The sequence below is a fragment of the Fringilla coelebs genome, assembly GCF_963513975.1.
Source record: "Fringilla coelebs genome assembly, chromosome: 1".
NCBI lineage: Eukaryota > Metazoa > Chordata > Aves > Passeriformes > Fringillidae > Fringilla > Fringilla coelebs.
Genome location: NC_140028.1, coordinates 25,988,671 through 26,010,531, shown reverse-complemented (window position 1 = coordinate 26,010,531; position 21,861 = coordinate 25,988,671). Strand labels below are relative to the sequence as shown.

General features: G+C 38.9%; 1 protein-coding gene across 1 annotated transcript in view; it reads left to right on the top strand.

Annotated features, from left to right (window-relative positions):
- SLC26A7 (solute carrier family 26 member 7) overlaps positions 1 to 21,861 on the top strand; it is a gene marked incomplete at both ends in the record, with an annotated part of 65,788 nt that overhangs the window by 6,991 nt on the left and 36,936 nt on the right. The window contains 3 exons of the mRNA XM_084202172.1: positions 7,407 to 7,517; positions 11,185 to 11,357; positions 19,436 to 19,600. Coding sequence (XP_084058298.1) covers positions 7,407 to 7,517; positions 11,185 to 11,357; positions 19,436 to 19,600 — 449 coding nt within the window. The remainder of the gene's footprint in view (positions 1 to 7,406; positions 7,518 to 11,184; positions 11,358 to 19,435; positions 19,601 to 21,861) is intronic.

Below are 21,861 nucleotides of genomic sequence, written 5' to 3'. Positions count from 1 at the left end.
AAAAATATTTTTTTTTTGTAGGCAGCTAATACATGCATATGCTTAATGCAGAATTTATATATAGTATTATACATTTGCTGCCTTTCCTGTGACCTATCATGAACAAGAAATGCTTTGGCTCAAGTGGATTTTGGTGGGCTGTTTTTTTGGAGGGTGGAGGGCCCTTGAGACATATTTCCTTTAAAAGTTAAATATGTAGATGGCATCTGATGAAATCAGTATTGTTATTTCTGCCAACTTCTTTTCTTTTTCATTCTTCAAACCCAATAATAACTCACTGAGTCTTGGTGTGGTTTGTATGTTTTAATTAAACTTAATTTAATCTGGAGCTGGATTTATTGCTGAACAACTAATTCCTTAACACTGGCTGGAGACCCTGACATTAAAAAAAATTAACTATACTGCCTTCCTGCATTCCAGAACTGGTGCCCAGTGTTTTGGAAGGCATGATGCCAAGAACTTATATAATTTTTTTTTTCTTAGCTTTTCATGGAGGAACCCCAGCTGTGTCTTCTCAAGGGTGATAGTTGACAGGGGTTTATTTCAGGCTCTGATCATAAATGTAGATGTAAATATACTCTAAGCTGACTAACTGGAGCTAATAATTTTATTAAGGGGTAAAGCTGCCTTGTAAATATACATCTGGCTTACAAATAACATGTGCAGATGAAATTGAATAGGCACATTTGGAAACAGAGCCAGAAAAACCTCCTACAGAATGCATTGGAGAATCCATGTAGTTCATGATTTCTGGAAGAGTGTGCAGTTGAACTCTGTTATAGTTCTCTCATGCAAAGAATAATGATGTAAGCAGAATATGAAATTTAACGTGTTAGCGAGAAAATGTGGGACGATGTTTCACACTTTACAACTCTCCAGTGGAGCAGCAAGGCACTTAGGCTGCTGCGCATGCAATATTTTCTTTCTAATGTCCATAAAAATCCTTCCAAGTTACACATGTGCTAATGCACACCTGTCTAACAGACTGCTAGAAATGTGAATTCAGCTTCTGGATGACCTCTGGCTCCCCTGGGACTCCTGTCCAGGTGCACTCCGGAGTGCCTGCACCGCGTGCCCAGATGAGCTGCGTGGATCCCTGTGCTTTGGGGCGCCTGAGCACCATGGACAGAGACTGAGCAACCCAGGAAAGGATCCTTGAAGGAAGAAATGACACCATACATCATCTTCCAGATCAGAAAACTGTTACTGTTCAGATCCTTGGCCACTGATTTGACAAAATGGATGCCCTCTCCATGGATTTCAGAAGGCCCAGCTCATCTGGATTAAGGCTTGTAATCAATCATGACTGGCTTTTGTTTCTCCACAGCATTGATGCTTCTCAGAAGATTGCCTCATAGTTACCTGCTTACCACAAACTTCTGAAGGCTTCATTCTCTGTTCATGCTTACTGAAATACAGAGACTTTTACCTATAATCCACTTTCAAAATCCTTTATTTCTGGAGGGGGCTGAATTCTCCAGGTATCATGGCTGACTAGTGGATAATAGCTCATAGAACTGACTGTGAAACAGTTTATAAAATCTTTGTGGTGTTCAGATATGTTGTAAAACTTATCCTAAAGGGCTCTTAATGTTTCATCTCAGATTGTCTGTCAAGGCTGATAGCTTTTTTTGAGGAGCTCTTAAAAGTAAAGGAAGCAGTAGGAATTTTTTAATGCTCTGTTTTGTATGTATCTATTACATACAGAGGGGTCAAGCTGTCTTGAACAGTGAAATCATAAGTGGGTGTCATGGTTTGACTCTTGCGCAATGCCACTGCCCCCATGAAAATATATTTTCCCTAGTGTCTGCTGTGAAATGTCACCAGCAATAGAGCAAAGCAGGCTCCAACTTAGGAATAAAGGGGGAAAAAACTTTATTAACCTACAACTATATTAAAAAAAACCACACACAGAACTCAGAATGAAAACCTTCCAAAAACACTCCTTCTCCTCCTACTCCCACCAAATTCCCAATACATCACAGCAGGACAAAACCTTGGATTCTCAATTCAGTTACCACCCCTCCGATCACTACTCTCAGTCCATCACCACCTTCCAGATAATCAATTCTCAGTTCATCAAGGAGAGAGGAGTCCCTCTTGCACCATGGGCTTTCCCTGGAAACACAGTTGAAACCTCTTGTGTTTCCCAGTCACACGTGGCACTGCCCGGAGATCATCTGCCAGCGTGACATCTTCCTTCCATGCCCAGTGCTCTCACCACTGCGCATGGACCAGAGCTGCTCCTAGGGTTTTCCTTTTCAAGGATGCTTTGCCCAGTTCCAAAAAAGGTACAGTCCCTCATTTTTGGGACACGTCCCCCCCAAATTTCACTCCCTGGGGCCGAGGGGTCTCAAGAGCAGAGATTTTCTTCTCCTTCTCTGAAGATGGAGGGCACCACCACCACCCTCCTCACCCGTTGTCTCTGTTCACGCACTCCATCGCATAACATCACTGCACTCTCTTGGCTCCAAGCCACTGCCTCCCCCTAAATGCAGTCTCTGTGTCACAGGAAAAAAAAATGGTTCTGTCCAAGGCTATACAAGAAAAGTCCAGCCAAAGGCCACTCCATCACCTCCTCCCAACTAGGATTCTTCTCAGTTTCTCTTGGACATTTTTCACTTGCACAAACTTGCATCACACTTGCCCATTTCCTGCTATTCCATCTCTATCTCTCTCTTCATTCAGCTCCAGGAGGATCAGCATTTGTAAGGTCTTCATCATCCAAGAAAAGGGTTAAAATATCAGGCTCTGCCTGTCCAGAACTCCCACGCTGCCCTGCTGGGCACGGAGTTCTCAGCTTTTAACCCCCTGTGTTCTCAGAGGCGTATCCATGTCCTCAGTGGCCACACCAGGTGCCAATATTCAAATCTGAGCACTGGTTGGTTTGACCACAGCATCCCAAAAAACTCACTTCCTCAAACCAGGACAGCATGTCATGCCATCCTCTTGTTTCTTCCACCATAATGCTTGCCTATTTTCCTTTTGAACATTAAGATTCTAATGTCACTACCTGAAGATCTGTAAAGTGGCAGAATAGTACAGCATTTTCTCAAATCTATCTTTGATGTGGTTGTCAGATGGTACATTGGGAGAGCTGCACTTCAGAATCTGTGAAACACTGTGAATTCAGGTACTGTGGCTAACACAGCTGAGGTGCTTAACTCTCACCAGGCTGAAGGGGACAGCTGCATGGGAAGGAGCTGCACTGAAGGATCCTTCAAAACAGAGGAGGGTTGCCAAAGCAACATTGCGTGGTCTCTGAAAGACTTATGGTTCATTTTTGAGGGTCTGTCCTTCCATTCTGTCTTTACATTCTTCATTTGCCTCAGGCTTTGAATGGCAGAAGAACCAAGGAATGATTTTAAGCTCTTGGTACTTTGTCACTAAATAAGTGAGACAGAAGGTACAATCCATTTGTCCAGCCCCAGCAAATATGCATTGAGAGAACTGATACTGAGCTTCCCAGTTTTTGGAAGTTAATGATATTATTTCCAAAAGATTATTTTATGTTATGAGCTTTTATGAAGCCATCATCAAAGAACCCTCCAGAACTAGGAGGTTTGTGTAGGAAAACTGTTATGAAATATAATATTATTTTTTTCCCTGTGATGGAAAAAAATATCTTGCTTTTTCTTCAATAGAAGTCAGATATCCTGGAGTTAGAAATTAAATCCTGGGATAGGAGTCATTGGTTGTCTGATTTGTTAGTTCTCCAGGAAGTATTGATAGGAGACTGATTAAATATGTATCAGTTCTACATTTTAGGGCATTCTCAGAAAATACCTTTCTTACTACATAAAAGAGCTTTGGGAGAAGATGGAGAAGAAATGGAGAAATTATATTTTTCTGAAGCATTAGATAGTGCTCACAACTGCAGATAGCATTCTTGAGTCATTTAGGGCTCCATAAACCTGGGGTCTGACCATCTTAGTATAGTCACATTTAAGAGTAAAAGGTTACAATTTCAGAAAATTATTTGAATATGCACTCTATCAGAAAAACTTTTCAAATATATATAGCTTTTTACAGTAAATGTTAAATGATACTAATATTGATACTCCTCAAATTAATTATAGGCTTAATACTTTTCCTATTTCTAAATTTAATTTCTGGTTTGCACCTACTCTTTCCAAAAGATGTGGTAGAGTTTTCCTTAGAACAGATGTATGTATCATCTGGAGCATATTTCCAGATGCAGAGAACTGTTAAGTAGTTGACTGTGCTCTGGTGATTCATAGCTCTTCCTCTGGAAAATATTTTTTATTGCTGTAGTTTTGGCACTAATCTAATTAGCAGACACTTCCAACTCAAACTGAGACCTTTCTCCTGCAGTAGGAGATGGCCTTGTTTCTCTTTGCATCAAGTTTGTTATTTTGCATTGACAGTGAGTGTTAAACATCTCTTGCTCTTCAGCCTGATGCGCCAGAGGAGTGTAAAGCGCCTGGTGCTAGTCACGGGTCGTGGTTTTCAGTGGAAGTGTGTCCCACAATGTTATCTTATGATAAGGAGGTAGTTAAAACAAACAATATTAATGTACTGTACCCAAACTTACTGTTCAATATTTGTTTGCATTTCTTTTCATGGAATTTATATTCTTATATGAAAACCTTAATGTCACTGCCATGGGGGCTTCTCCATATTACCAGTGAAGATTATGGGAGATCCTTACTTTATGATCTATTTCCTTTAAGTATTACTCTATGGAATGAAAAAAAAAAAAAAGAAAATAATGTTTCCTGTCTTTTGACAGGAAAAGTTCTCGATCAAACAGAATGCATTGCAGTGAAGTTTAATATGAAAATTAATGAAATAAGCTTAATATACTACTGATTACATCTTGAAAAGTATTTGAACCTTTAGAGCATTTTATGCCTAATAACAAAACCTGAAGTCTTTACTGATTCTATTTTATAATGCCCCTATGCTCTTACACATTTCAGTAAGGGCTACACATGCTTCAGTAATGGGAATAAAAACCTAACAAATAGAGCCAGGACTCAAATCAAATTTTAGCTCTGGCCTGATGGCCACAACTTCACCATGAAAAAGAACAACACACTGCCCCTAGAAATTTTATACAAAATGTGAAAGGTCTAGGCATGAAATGGAGAAAAACAGGGGCCAAATTTAAACTCAGATTATCTGCCTGTAAACAAGTGATATTTATCAGCAGCAGATAATCTGGATTTATAACCATAACCAGGATTAACAGGCTCTTCACAAAAGCATTCTAAAGTACATATCTGGCTCAACATTCAGTACTGAAGCTTGTGTATTCCCTTATGTTTGGGAAGGACACAGACAGGTTACTTCATTTCAATTATGTTGTTATAATTAAAATGGGACTGAAATAATACTAATTTTTCTTATTCTTTCACTTTTTGGAGAGTCAAATAATTAGCCTAGCATAATGCTTTGTTACAAGGCTGGAATATGTGTGTGTGAGTAGTATTCAACTAGTAAATTAATTCCCAATTTTCTCTTTCTGTTTGGTTTTGTTCATGTTCAAAATGGTTGTAACAGAAGAGCTTTCCAGTGTTAAACAAGCTTTAAAAATTTCTCACTCCTATTCTCTATTTCCGCCCCTCCTCTATGTTCAATTTTATCTGGATTGGGTCACACTGTTCTCTCCTGTGCTGTTTTTATTCTCCTCAGGCACACCCTTCTGTGTTGCTCTTGGTTCAGGATCTTCTTTTACCTCTATTGATCCTGTGAACATGGATGTTGCACTACAATTTTGAAGAGCTTTCTGGCTTACAATACTGCTGTGCTAAGAGAAAAATGCAGAAGTGTCTATCAGCAGATGCACTCATAAGGCTGAAGAGCAACCAAGTCCATTTCTGTTTAAAAGAAGTGTAAAACTAAACACATTTTAAAATATCTCTTCTCCAAGTCACAGTGCTATTTTGCTGAGCACAATGTGGGTGAAAATGATCCAGGTAGGATTCACCTCAGCAAAATCTTCACTGTGAGGTTTTTCCAAGAACAGAGGAGGGTTCTAAGAACAAATGAACTGCTTCACTGAGAACTTGACACTTCTGACCTTTTTGCATTTTCTTGTCTCCCCCCCACCACATGCACTTTGTTAGAGACTCAAATGAAAATGTAAGAAGTAGATTTTGAATAAAAATGTTCAGAATTGCCTCTTTAAACCCATAAACAAAGACACTCTTTGGCACTCTCCATATCACCAAAGCCTCATAACACCAACACTTCAGGCAAAGAATGCTTTCTGCAGCAGTTAGGAAAGCTCAGTGAGAACAATGAATCCTACAGGTTTAGTTTTCTTTGGGGATTTCACATGTACACAGAAGGGCAACTCCCTTGCAGAGATCTGAATCTCCTCTGTCAGATCACGCCTGGTCAGTCTCCCAGTGCACACACCTCTGCCCTGGGCTGGGGAGTACACTCAGGCTGAAGGATTCAGAAAGGCATCCTGTGTGTTACACAGGCCAGTCCTTTCTGCCAGACTGCATGATGAGGTGTTCTCCAAAATTTATGGAGCAGCTGTGCAAGCCAGGTTCTCCTGCTCTTGGTTTCCAGAAGGAAGAGCTGTGAAGTGGCCGTGGAGCCTGCTGGTCTGGAGCAAGTCTGGGGAGTCTCCTGATGACTTGCAAGAAGCCAGTGCAGTCTGACTTGCTATCTTAGGTATCTCAAGTTGAAAAGCAACCAAATCTGCTGCTTTGCAGGAGTATTTCTGTTGAAAGATGAGTTCCTGTCCAAGACATTCTAAGAAAAGTATAGATGCTGTCCTCTATAGCTAAGCAATGAAGGTAGTTAGCAAGTCTATAAAGTTAAAACTGAACCAACTCTGTTCGTTCTCCATCTCAATGTGAAAGTCAAATACTTTCTGTTTCTGAACTGACAGCTCTACATGATGAAAGAAATGTTAATGTCTAAAGGCTTATAAACCCCAGCACCTAAAGAGGATGAACTCTGGAATAGTTTCTTGTTTAAGAAATTAGAAGAGAGCAGACTGAAGGGGTTCCATCCAAACCAAAATTACAGGTTTTGAAATATTTGTGAAAAATAGCCATCCCACTGCCTGGAGACCGCCTGGCAGTCTCAAACCCACGTTTGTGAGGGTGGGGGTGAAACATTGCTGCCTCCTCCTGTGAGGCCTGGCTATTAAAAGAGGCTTGGAACCACTAATGGAGACAACTTGGAAACATGGTAGGATATGTGGATTTTGATGATGAAATGAAAAACCTTTCACAGTTATTTCTGATCCTTATTGTACAGTAGTTCACTTACACTCTAGGTTTTAATAAAGGAAGGTGAGTTTTCTTTTCTCCTGCTCTTAATGAAATTGTAGACATTTCCTCATGAAAATAAGAAGCAACAAAGCAAACAGAACAGTTTTATTTTCATACAGTGAAGTAATTCTCTTTAATTTTCTATAGGGCTGGCCTTTGCTGTTCTGTCTTCAGTCCACCCAGTTTTTGGTTTATATGGATCTTTTTTCCCTGTCATTATTTATGCCGTATTTGGAATGGGACGTCATGTTGCAACAGGTAAGAGTCTGTTTGCTAAAGTCATTTTCAAAAATAGAGAACCGGATACTGAAATTTATTCTTGCTTAAAGGTCAATGGAAGGAAAATTATCTATGATTAAACAGAAATAAGATGGTTTTGTGCTTCTCTTTACAACTATTTTTTGTCAGTTAAAGTACTTTAAAGACCCTCATTAAGAATATATTGGAGTTACTCCTGCCATTATAATTTAATGGCGCACTGACACTTCCTTTGTAAATGTAATTTAGTAAGAGCTTTTGTATTTTAACTTTGCTTTAGAAATCTGCTTCAGGCTAAGAGTTTAACACAGGGCTCTGCCAACAAGATGTATGTAAATGGAAATGAAAAAGGTTTGACTGCCTCTTAAACCACAGAAAACACACATTACTTCTCACCTGTCTAAAACACAAATCCTGCATTTCTCAGGAAAAGAAAAACAAAAACAACCTTCTGAGCCCATTACCTGCCATTGTGTTAAAGCCAGAGACTCTCCCAACAAGGACTCTTATCCTCTTGCAGAGCACTTGGGTAGACCGTGTAAGATGCTGCCTGGCTACTCTGCTGGTAGTTATGAGTTACTTGTTTACCCTCAGCAGAGCCTCGGCAGCTGAAGAATTGAATGGCTTTGTGCTTCTAATAGGTTGATGAATGCTCTGTTTCTGAGCCCAAAGAAATCAAATTATAGAGAGCAGCTGGAAATAATACTCATTAGATTGAACCACAAATCCTTTGCTGTGCAGAAGTGGGCACTTGATGGCCCCTGAAGTTTGCAAGAAGGGTGAGATAGGGGCAGGAGCAGCACACAGCATGGCTGGGTAAAGGGGAGCAGCCCCTGGGGCTGTCAGAGGATTTAATCAGGGAGGAGGGATCTCTTCCTTGAAGAGGAGAAAACCTCCTGAAAGGACAAAAGATGGTTCTGGGTGATGGCACTCAAAATGAACTCTGCAGAGTCTGATTGCACAAGTGTATGCATGTTCTACTAAGAAGTTAGCAACACATTTTGAGCACCCTTTTGATCAAAATATTCAGTTACATTATAAAAAAATGCAGTTCTGAATGGCTGTAAATTGTCTTAGAGAAAAAGGAAAGTTGAAAGTTTGTTTTCCCTAGATGTACAGAGAGTATTTGAGCCTTTTGATGTCCAAAAAGGATCTGTAGATGTGTTACTGTCATAATGTTGTAATGATTGTATTCAACTCATGTTAAAAGGGAAGCATTCCAAGAAAAGGTGGAAATTTAGAATCTGGAAAATAAATTTTACTCTTGAATACAGATAGATTAAAACTTTAGCCTATATTTAAAAACTGTTTCAAAACAAAACAAAAAAAAATTAGAAGTATATTGTCAGAAATTTGTTGGTATATGATTATTAGGAAAACAAGAATCCATCATATGTAGGAAAGATAGGTAAGCACCTGGCTGCCATAAATTCTAGTAATGAAAACAGTTGATAAAATAGGTAAGTATGCTGTTAAGTCTGATGTTTTATCCTTGGGAATGAATAGTGTTCAGAGAATGCCTTGCTGAGTTCCACAGGTTCATGCCTGCAGATTTCTGCATGGCCCTTGGTGTGGAAACTCTTCCCATTCATAATTCTATTTTAAAATTTAATCTCTATCATAAAAAAAAAAAAGGCAACAAAAGAGTTTTCTTGCACATATGAAATTTTTTAAATTAATACATTTGAGTGACATATATTGTAGATCTTCTGAGAAGGAAGGTCTCATGCTCTTGTTCCCCCAGCCTCAGTTAAGGCATCATGGTGTGTTGCTGAATGTATAGAGGCCATACTGCCTGCCTCAGCTGCTCCATAATTCCTTATGGACATTGGAGACAACCTCTTCACTTACCAGAATTTTCTGTAAGATCTGTAATGCTCTCCATATGTGCACAGGCTGTAAAATTGTTCTTTGTTAGTGAAGGAAGTCATGCTAGTATGAAATGGAAAATCCATCAATGGCCTTGTTCAGTTAACTTTTATTCCCTTGAAATGCCTCTTCTTTGGAAAAAGTGATCTACTTGAAGAGATTCCTCACCTGAGCAACAAACACATACAGCTACAGCTTTTCTTGACTTTTGTTAACATAATTGATTTTGAACCATCCTCTGAGACACTTTTATCTGCCATAAACAACACATACACATCTTCGATTTAAGACAGAATTTCATGTAAGCTGTTTTCGAATTTAATTTTATGCAAACAACTTACAGTCATAGAATGGCCAGGTTTGGAAGGAACCTTAAAGGTCTTCTAGTTCCAACCCCTCTGCCACGTCAGGGACACCTTCCACTAAGTCAAGTTGCTCAGAGCCCCATCCAGCCTGCCCTTCAACACTTCCAGGGATGGGGCAAAAGAAGCTATGTATAATCAGACCCTGTTGGAGAGGAGTTAATGTGACTTCTGTAAAGGAAAATCCTACCTCACTACCATCTAGACTACTGTGAATGTCAACAAGTGCATGGAGAGGGGATACACTTTGAATATATCAGAATGGTCAAACATCTACTGATAAAGTTCCACACCAAAGGTGACTAAAGAAACGAAGTTGTCCTTGTGATAGAAGAAAAGTTCTTTTATTAATTATTAGCAGGTTGAAAGATATGAAGCAAAAGGCTGGACCTCATGGTCACTTTTCAGGGTGGTGGTACCCCTGGTGAGTTCCTGAGGAATTTGTGCTGTGAGCTTTACTCTGTGAAGGCCAAGGTGAGGGCAGGACTGTGTACACCAGGTCCTGCTGCAGTAGAAAAAAGGTAAGTTCGGAGAGAAATTGCCTTAAAAGGCTTTTGAAGTATAATTAAAGAAAACAGTACAGCAGATGCTGAACTTCTGCAACCTGCTCTCAGAGGACATTATGAAAGGAGAAATTACAGGCAGGTTCAGACAGACCTTTGGCAAACTCATGAATGCTAGTCCACAAACAGTCCGGTAAGGAAGTACTTCACTAACACAACAGCTATGGGTGATGGCAATAAGGGCAATGGCCCACAGAAAATGGCCAGGCTCGTGTGCTTTCCCCAGGTAACACATCTGACTGTCACAGCTGGAGGCAGAGTACTGGGAAAGATGGCCAAGATGGGTCTGACAGAGCAAGATATTCCTATGCTCTAACAGCTCTGCATGCTTGTGTCTTCTAATGTGGAATTGTCATCCTCATTTATCTTTGTGTCATTAAATGTACTTTACCACTTTCAGCAAATAAATGTTTTTTCCCATAATTTGCCTCCATTTATTAGAGTGCTAGGTACTATTTAATGGGCTAGGTACTATATATAGTGTGTGAATTAATTGCCCTAGACATTTGAATGGTGAACACTTGGGATTCTCAGACAAATAGCTGCTTTGTCACACCCAGGGTGAGTTAAAAGCATTTCTGATAACTTGAAATCATTTTAAATTGTTGTATTTGAATTCTCTTTTGTAAACCTCCTCTAACAAATGTGCTAAAAAAAAAAAAAAGATTCACGTTTAATTTGCCTGTATAAATGGTATTTTATGGGGAGAAATGTGTGTTACATAGAAAAATTACCTTAAAATTGTTCTTATGATGACAGGAATGTAAAAAATGGCACTTTTACTTAAAATGGCTGTTTTGAAAAAGAGACCATGAGTGATGAGTACAGACAGATATACAATTATTGGTGATTAATGTGTGGCTTTTTTTACAGGAACTTTTGCTCTAACTTCCTTAATATCTGCCAATGCAGTTGAGCGTCTTGTTCCTTCAGTCAGAACTAATTTCACGGCAAACAATAATTCAGGAATTTTGGGTTTGTCAGAATTTGAAATGCAGAGGATTGGAGTTGCAGCAGCAGTTTCATTTCTAGGAGGAATCATTCAGGTTGGTGGCGATCCCATTTTCTGTATGCTACTGATGCACTGCCTTGGTTACAGCTACGACATTTATAATAGTTTTTATACTTCTCTGAGAAAAACTAATGAAAACATCTGCTTCAATGGTCATAAATGATGAAATTAATGCAGTTTAAGCATTTGCTATTTCTTTGTTGAGATGTAGTAATTATCTGCATACATTCTCCCAGTGTTTTACTATATGAAGCAAAACCACCTTCAGTCAGCTTTACCATAATACTCACTTGCAGTTGGTGTCCCTTTTGTTCCTTCAGAAACAAATATGAATCAGCTCCTGATAAGCACTGACATATTCCTGAGGCTTTCTGTTGCCCTTGGCTTGAAAAGCAATACTATACAATATCCAATAATTAAAAACAGTAGGGAAAGTTTTAAATTCTCTTTAGAGTTCACACACCCATCATTAAAGTGAAATAGTAAAACAGATGTCTTCAAATGATTCTCTAAAGTTTATTTAATGATCAGAGGTCTTTTAAACTTTTTCTTTTTTTCTTATTTTGGCCAAAAGGGCCAAAAGTCTTTATCCATTGCCAGTTGCTTAGGTCTTCAGTGAAGGTTTCCCTCTTTCCTTGTAAATATTAAAATAGAGGCAATGTGCCAGCATGTGACATTGCAACACCTCCTAGGTATCTGGGCTCCTGAAACAAACTGAGACCCCTCCACTTGGTGCTTTGGACCCCTGTCCTGTGCAGAGGATGAGCAAAGGGGCCCAGAATGGGATCTTCAGCAGCCTACGTGCTTGGCAGGAGCTGGGGCGTGCACTTGTGTTAGTTGGAAATATCAAGAAGCATTGTTATTTCTGCTGTGTTCTTATAATTCTTTTATTGCTTTATGACAAGGATTCTTTTATTGGATTATGACTTGGGGTAGGAGCATGAGGGACAGCCTGCAGACAGCACAGAAAGCAGAGCTGATGCAGATCGTGCCTGGCTGTTGAAACCCATGGCACCGGGACTATTTCTCTGTGTGCTCTGGGGTGCCCTGACCCCCAGGGGAGCACTGACTTTGACCCTCACTCATGGAGAAAGTTTTCTAGACTTCAAGATAGGCTAGAATCCAGAAAAGTGTGCAAGAGATTATAGAGAGTAGTGTGGGTGTAACACTTGGTGAGAAATTTAGGTTTTGGGATTTTTTGAATGTTGTGGATGGAAGCAAGATGGAGGGCACAGGGTGTCATCCTGGGTTTCTTCTTCATGCTTCTTCTTCCTTCTTCATGGGTTTGGGTGGCATTTTGTAATTGGGCAGAAATTCTGCATTCCGGGCTCTGTGGGATCAGTTATTGGGTTATAAGGGAAAATAATCCAGGTGTCAGCTCTAAATTGGATAGTTTAGTCTTAAAAGACCTTGCAGCAAGAGATTGTTAGCCATTTTGTGCCTTGCTAATGAAAAGCTGCCAAACTCACAGTAGTGAGACTGTTTCACTGATAAGAAATAATAAACACCTGAGTCTGAACATGAGCTACTGTCTGGAGTGCCTTCCGTGCAGACCCAGAGGAAGCGATGCCTGGCTGTGCCTGCGCGTCTGTCCCACCGTGCAGCCCAGCACTGCGCCTTACGCACGGGGCTTGCAACAGCAGAGCATGAATGGAGCTCTTCATGCAGGAGTCCTGTGCCCACAGCTTGGAAAGCTCCTGGATCATCCCCAGAGAGGCCAAAATGCCCCATGTGGGAAGTTGGTGCCTGCATTCATTTGATGTAACTTCAAAATCCAACGCAGAAATTATTTTGCTTGGTGGCTGCAGGATCCCGTTAGGTGTGTGAGTCCTCCAGACCTCTTACCCTTTTATCCTGAAAAGTTCTGCTTTTTCATACGCCTTCCACTGCATCAGCTGATTTATCTCAGCCTATGTCCTCTTTAATCCTGACTGGAATGAGAAGAACTGGTAAATCCTGTCTGCATCTTCAGAGAGGTCTGGCAGGGAACCATGCCACGTGCATGGGCTGCTCTCCCAGGTCAATAATGTCACTTGCATTAGATAGAAGCACACTAACACAGCTGGTGCTGGCCATGCTGCCACTCCTCCTTTATGTGAGTTTAATGGTTGGAGGCCAGAGTAAAGCACTTATTTCCTAAAGAAATGCCTTGAAGATATTAATACTGCAATATGCAGGTGAAAGTCCAGACCAAGGCTGAGATTAAACTTTGCCATCTTCCCAGTTGCTGTTCAGTGTGGGAATCTATGTCTCATCAAGATTCCAGCCTCCCAACTAACAGTGGTTGCAAACCCCAGATAAGGTGACAGGGCACATCTTGCTCTTAATGGAGAGCTAAATCAGTCACCTTCTTCTATTTATCATAGATTAGAAATTAACTAACAGTCTGAAATTAATGTATGTTCTGGGACAAGAAGAATGGTATGACGTATTTTGAGGAAACAGCTTTTCATTGAAGACATTCTGAAATACAAAAAGAAGTTGTATTTTCTGTGTAGTTGGTATCTGGGATGGTACTGCTCTGGGAAGGGAGCAGACCTGGGTTATGTTATCTACTATAAGAATTTAATTTTTCTGAAAAACAGTCAAAATGCAATTCTCTAATCAGCCACTAATTGCACAAAAACAACAGATACTGTGACTAATCCCTACCTTGGGCATCCTCCAGACAAAGGATGAAAAGTCCTTGCCAAAACAACTGTTTCCTTCTTGGAAAGAGTAGGCAAAGAGCTGTACACCCTTGGCCTGACAAGCAATTTTTTCCAGTAGCCTGGTTAAGTACTCCAATCAGCAAATAATGTTAAAATAAAAGGGAAAACATAAAAAATAGTGAGTAATGGAGGGAAGGCGGGGGAGATGTTTTTGAGATGAACTTCTCTTGGCTAGTTTGTGTTTATTGCTGACCACAACTGAGCATTTGTGTGTGAGGCAAACTCTGAGCAGGCTCTGTGAATTTCAGTGCCATCTAGATATCAAATAAATTAGCACTGTTCTCTGATCATCAGACAAGGATAGATAGAGATTGTCACAACTGAAATTTGGGGTTTAGCTGCTTAAGTTTTTCTCAAAGTAATAAATTTCAGAGTCCTAAACTACTTCTGAAATCTAATGCTTGAGGAAGTGTTCATAAAACAGAAAGGATATTTACTTATATTAAGAGGCATTCTGATGAAGTTAAAATAGTATTAAAATAGAAAATAAGTAAACATAAAATAAAAACTGTAATTAACAAACTAATTTAATATAATGCATTCATTATTTCATTTTAAAAAGCAGAATGGAAGGCATAATGAAGATTTTTTTATGTTTGTGTAGCTGCTACTCTATAAAGATAAACAGGGCATGGAAAAGAAATCAAACTTATAGAAATGTTCCCTGATATCAAATACCTTGGAGGTACTGATATGGAGAGAAAATGATGGAACATAGCAGACATCTATGGAGTAATTCTGTAATTAAAATTGGATGCTGCCCTTATAACATTAAAAAACCCTCAAAAGAGCTTTTGGGTAAGATTGTTTTTCCTTATTAATATATGTGCAAGAATGCTTGCATAAATATATGTGTCTCTAAAATAATCTCAGCATACTAAAATGAAATTCAAGATTAAGATTTGCTGAATCTCAGAGGAAAGGTCCTTGCAGATCAAACTGAGGAAAAAAATACCCTGGGAAAAAAACCTGAATTCTCTTAAGACCACTGTGTTATAGAATTCAATTGGGCTATTCTTCTGTAGAGGAGAAATAGTTGTTTTTCGCATTCCAGTCTTGGAACATTTTTATTAGCAAGTTTTTCATCTACAGTATTTTAAAAACTAACATGTAATTAGTTGCTGACATACAGTGTTGGATATAAAAATCTTTCTGGTTTTTAGGAGAACAAATTTCCACAGTCTATTATCAATTTGCTCAATAAAAAAGGAGCACATTTGAATAAGAAGGGTGTTTTTGTATGGCAATATTCTTGTCCAAGTATCTATTACCCTGTGAGAAAAATGATGCTGCAGTATTCTGTTACACATAGCTCTGCATGAGGTAAAAACATGAGTCTATTATACAGTGATAATCATGAAAAAGTTCATTTTTCTTTTACAGTGGAAATACCTTATTGCAGGCTCATACTCCATATTTTGAAAACTACAAGTAGGCAGGGTGGGAGTTCTGGTTCTCTCAATTATGGTAACTATGTGTTAGTAGAGAAAGACCCTAGAAAAGGATTTTCAGGTCCTGGAATGAGGAAAGTTCACTGTGCACACCATCAGAACTTACCAGACTTCAAGACACCCAGAATGAACAGGGGAGCTGCAGCTCAGAAGACCAAAAGCCAGACATCCACCAGTTAGATGCCTATTGAAACACACCATGGAGAGTTTTAAATTGGCAGCTCAGCTGAGCTGAACTGTGTCTGACTGCTGTCCTCAGAGGGTCCACAGAAGTCTTCACTTTTGCTGCCTTGGATTTTGAGATAACCAATATAATGTACTAGATGAGAGCCTCACAGCCCCTGCTGGTTTCCTCCAAGAGATGTTCCCATGTCTGGCCTCATCTACCCAGCCATGCAGCAAATGATCACAAAGTGCCCCACCACTTTGTCTGCTCTGACAGTGGAAAACCCCTTCCAGAGCAGTGCAGTTTTGAGGGGTTCAAAATTCATTCTCCAAAGCTGAATCTGTGCAGCAGGCAACATGATATCAGCCTTCCAATTTCTGGGGACAGAAAGTTAGGCATTAGTGATTTCCAAAGAGCTGTTAAGTGATAAAAATTTTTACTGGCCATGAAGTTAAATTGACTACATGTTGAATGGAATTTTAATAATAATAATAATAGACTGAGCATGTTGTCATGGGAAGAAAGTATTGAAAGTGGACAAGGACCAAGGGTTCTGAATAATGAACATAGAGGGCTTTGCTTTTTGCAATTGCTCATTTTTATTCTCCTGGCTAGATTCCCATTCTCTTCTACTTGTCAGAATAAAATTATGGAGCACTAAAGACAGCTGCAAAAAAGATTCCCTTTGTATTGTCTTTCTTTCATTTTGAAATTTACTTATTTTTTCCAAATTTTTTTTTTTTGGGAATCACACCTTCCAGCACTTCTGTCCAATCCCTTCATTGCATACCTTTTTACCTTTTTTCTGTCATCTTTTCTCCCTTACTGTGCATTAACTCAAGGCTGCTTTTCCTCACTTTCTTTTATATTGCTTTTTCTTTTCTCTGAAAGGTCTTGATTTTATTTACATGAATTTATTCAAGAATGTATACGTGGTGAAATCAAAATTCATCTCAAGAAATTTACTTCTTAATAAACCTTTTTACATGGTATTATGTACTGGAAGTGCCACACAAATAAGCAATAGCCAAGTGCCTTTCAAACCACTTTTATACTGTGCATATTCTTTCCCTGAAATCTGCTTTTATCCTCTAGGAACTAGGTTCTTAAAAATTAAAAATTCTGGATACAATTTTAAAATACAGTATTTTTTTTTCTTTTATGGATTAAGAAAACCTCAGTATTATAACAAATAATAAAAGGAAAAAAATATTTGCACTTTTTTTTTGTTGTTGCTGTTGTTCCAGCACTTTACTGACACTTTTCTCTGTAAAAAATTTGTCTGCATCAGGAACAAAAAGAAATCATAAAATATACCAGAAAATAAAGTGGAAGACCTGCAAAAATGAGTATCACAACCAATAGCCAAAATAAAGCAGATTGTTAGACAATTCTTTAAGAATATTGAACTTTCTACACTTTGGTCAGTATTACTGGGTGAAAGATTTTATGACATAATGCAATGTAATGAAATTGAGTCCTGTCAGCTTAGCTAAGCTTCAAATGGTGTTTATTCAAAATGCAGTGGCAGCCAAGCTTAAATGGCTCTTGCCCAGCATGGAGGGTTAATTGTGGAGTCAGTCTGGGCGTGTGTAAATGCTAATAATTTTATCTGTCAGGAAAATTCATATGCAAATAGATTTGGGAGGCTTGTTTCAAAGCTTTTTTCCGCCTCACGATCCGAGCAGTTTTCTGTCCATTACTCACCTTGCAAGGACAACATGAGGTTCCCATAGCAGTTTGTGCTGAAAGTTACACCTCCACCCAGAATATTTTCTGTTCTGGTTGCTTCATATTTTGATCTTCTCTACGGAAGATGTATTGGTGCACATCATATTTATTTAACTGTCATGTAAAGAAAGAGTAGGATGTTCATGCTCATGAAGTACTGCCTTTCTTTCTGGAAGTCCTGAGCTGCCTTCTGCAGGAAGGAGAGGGGACTAAGTGTTGCTTGTTTAATTTTTGAGTGGCTACAGAAATTGTCTAACTGGAACCATACCCATGGTTGGCATGTATTTTGCATAGCCCATGGTTCCATGCAATCAATAAAAACTGTGTTTGAAATCCATTCTTTCAGTTAGTACCTGTGAAGCATCCTCTTAAAATGCTGAAGATTAAACAAAAAAAAAAGTAAAAAACCAAAAAGTAGATATGAGAGTGGTGCTAAAATTTCTAAGCTCAGAAATAATTTTGCTGTAGCTCACAATAATAACTTTCTCTGAAATGCTAATAGTAACTAATACTTCTCTGTGATATTTTGTAGTATACAGAATCGTCTCTGTGGTTTTGATTCCATGGCTAAAGAAACACCCAATTTCCTGGAAACAAAGCTATTACACAGTTAGAAATTTCACATTCAGACAATAGAAACCAATTTTACAAAACAAGCAAAAATTCCCAAGGGAAGGGAGAATTGAATTCTTATTGAACTTTGCTACTGTGAACAATGTTTTAAATATAGTAGTAAACACACTTTTAGAACAAACAGCTAAACAAAGTATCTGAATTTAGTAATTATCAGTTTTAGGCCTGACTAACTAAATTACTACTCACTGAGGGTATACAGTAATTATCATTATTGGAGTCCAATCTCGAATGGCAATCAATGTTCCGTTGTTCATAGTAAGGAGCAATTTACATGCTATTAGTGGGAAGTAGAAGAAAAATCTCAGATTTAATCTCTCAAATGGAAGAGGATATTGCTCACTAGAGGCTTTGTGGTAAATTAAAAGCCACTTATTTGGATATTTTTGTTTGTTTTGTGGAGCTATGCCCAAAGCTCTCTGCATACAGGTGAGTTTTATGATGAGAACATAAATGCTGTTCAGGCATAAAGATAACATCTGAAAATAACAGTTTTAGCTTCAGAGAAAAAAAAAAAAAAAGCAAGGGAGACTCTGATATGTGATATATTCCAAAATGATGATATTTAGTATGGTCAACACAAAATGAACCTCTCAGAAAGTATTGTAACAAACAACTCTGTGCCAAGAGCATGTGACTTTTCAGGGAGAAGAACAGCAAATGCAAAAGACCACATGAGTAAGAAACTGCACAACTTGTTGTGAGGGGAGGTAACTTAGTGTGGATCAGAAAACATGAAGCTTTATGTAAACCACAGTAGCAGCTGTAGTCATGTAACAACTTTGTTCAAAGAATTAAGAGTTATCAAATTTCATACATTGGAGGGAAAGAATGTTCAAAGCCCAGGATAAGGGGAGAAAATAGTTGAACACAACAATACCTACAATAGTGGCAGATCCTGCTGTAGTTTAAATTTCTGGATTAGAGGTCTCACCACAAGAGTCTCTATAGCACCTCATACATTTGGTATCTGTTGAAATTACTAATTTTGAGAATCTTGATAGTGACATTATGGCAATCAGTAAGCTGGACCAAGATATGGCTCTTGGCCCATTCAGGCTGCATAGCAGAGGAGCAGGAATAAGGCTAAGAACCAGCCTCACTTTTTGAATTGCTGTACTTGCTGCAGTGTTGAGTTGATGTTTTTATGGTGTTTATTTGAGCATATTTGAGCAGGAGAGAATATTTGGAGTTTCTCTGAGTCTGCTTTTGTTACCAAACCAGAGTCTGGTAAACTAGAGAGTAAAATAGTGCAGGTAAACCCACAGAACTTCAGTGGGTTCAGTTTTTAGGTGGATTTGTCTTCCAAAGGACTTTTGCTTTGTATCTTTAGCTCATTTATCTTATAACTTATTAAAAGGACTCTGACTCATTGTCCTATCACCAAGAAGCTGCTGATCCTCCTGCATTTGCCTTTTAGGTGGTGATGTTCATGCTGCAGCTGGGCAGTGCCACTTTCTTGCTAACAGAACCCGTCATAAGTGCCATGACAACAGGAGCAGCTACACACGTCGTGACTTCGCAAGTGAAGTATCTGCTGGGAATGAAAATGCCATATATATCAGGACCACTGGCATTTTTTCATGTGAGTTCAGTGAAAGAGATGGGTTGCTTCATTAGATAAAATTTTATTATATGCACTTATATTTGTCTCTGTATAAGAGTATGAATTTGTTACGCACATGTGTGAATGAACAGAAGATGAACTTTCATCTTGCTTTAACTGTTTGTAAGGTGAGATTTGGAAAACCTGATAGAGAACTAGCAGGGAGGGGTACAGTAATTAATTTAAAATATGTTCCTAAGGGTATCAATAATCCCTTTTATTATCCTGAGCCATCGTGCACTCATACAGGGAGTGTAATCTCTCTCTGGGTCAGCATGTGGAAGGAATATTTATTTAAACATATCTTCTTCATATGTTGCTAAATTAAATCTGCTTCACATGTTGCTGAATTAAATCTGACCATCATTGTGGTAAAAGGAAAACTACCCATGATTTGTGCATCTCCTATGCAAAAATTACTCTAGATATGTAATTTATTATTTTGTGACATGATACTACTTTGCCATAAACACAGCAAGTGGACAGCTTGAAGGTAATTTTTATAAAATGCATTCTGCATTTCATGTAGTATTGTGGCAAATGAGTGGTTAGGCTGCTTAAAGCATCACCATCAGGGTTATTGGTAAAAAGCAGGTATGAACTTACTATAAACTTATGAAAGTGTAACTTTAACAAAGTTCACTGGCAAGGTTCACTCTCCTACTTACTGCAAGGATGAAGCATTCATAGGAAAATTGCATTAGTATCAATTTGGAATGGATTATATGGAAACTGAGGATGAAAAAGGTTAAGGGCACAAAGGGTATGGACACAAAAAATAAGGTGTGCAAAAGGGTTTAACAGAAATTCATCACTGAGTAATTTAACATTTATTAAGTGATTCAATGGGATTTTTTAATAAATATCGCAGTGGCTTAATTACAGTTTCATGATAACAACATTCGCAACATAATAATTTCACATGCACACAGGCAGAGATAAGTGCATGTCTGTCTGTGAGTGTAAAGGTGCTTATCAAAAATTCCCCTCGAAACTTCAGGGAAATATTCATGGCAAATGCCAGAGTGTTTCTCACCAGGCAGGGGCTGCACCTCAAGGAGTCTGTGTGCATGTGTGTGTGTGTGTCAGCCCAGGGCTCGCCGCGATGGCTTTCGAGTATTGCAGACTTGAGGGTCCCCGAGCTCAGAGAGGTTCCCAAGCTCCGAGAGCCCCACAGAGGAGGTGCTGGCACAGCCCACTGTGGCCCAGAAGAGCTCAGAACACCTCACTTAGGGCTGCTGTGTGCAGGGTCACAAGGTGATTTGCTTTAGTCATCAGCTGGTTTCCATCCTGGCCATAACCCAGGCTGGCAACTACTGGAGTTTCCAAAACATTTGGAAATTGTTTCCAAAACTTCGGCAACAATGGTGCTGCTCTGCCTGGGCTCCAGCTCAGGTAGGGAATGCTCCAAGGCTGTCAGGGGATGACTGATCCCCCTTTGTTCCCCAGCTCAGCCCCGCAGTGGATGTTGCTGTCACGGTGCTTTCCCACCCATATCACGTTGTGAAAGTGCCTGTTCTGCTCAGGGACACGTCCCCACCCGGCTGGCCTGGGCAAGGCCAGGAGGTGATGCACCTCCACCAGCACCCCCAGTGCCATGGTTACAGCCCTGGGGAAGTACATACCTTAAAGAGTAAAGATGAATCATCTTATACACAAAAGTCACAAACATATTCTTGATGGTAACTTATTCCAGCAAGCCCTGAGTTTCGGTGCTGTGAGCAAAATCTCTTGGCATTATTAGTGCTACAACAGTGCCTGTCAAAATGATATTTTGCTCATAATAAAGCTGTATTTACTTGCTCAGGTGATATCTACATTGCACTGATAGTGAGACTTCATAAATTAGGGCACCTTATTTAAAAGCACTGACTATGTCTTTGTGCCCTACTAGGTGCTTTATTTTTTCTTATTATTTGGAAAATTCGTTAATGTGAAATCTTGATTAGAAGATGTTGCTTTTTAGAATGTTTTTTCCATAGTATTTTATAAATTTGATAGCTTTTCATACGGATAATACATTTGTTAAATTTTTTACAGGACCAATTTATTAATGAAAATTAGGACCATGTAATAAACACAAGTAATTTTTACATTTATCTTGTAGAGATATACCTAAAAGTGTCATAGCTATTTTTATGAGTGATCATTTGGCTTATTAGACTATTAAAAATAGCTCTTCATATTTTTTTTCATTATTTAAAAACCTTTTCATAAGTGATTCTTAATATAAAATGTGA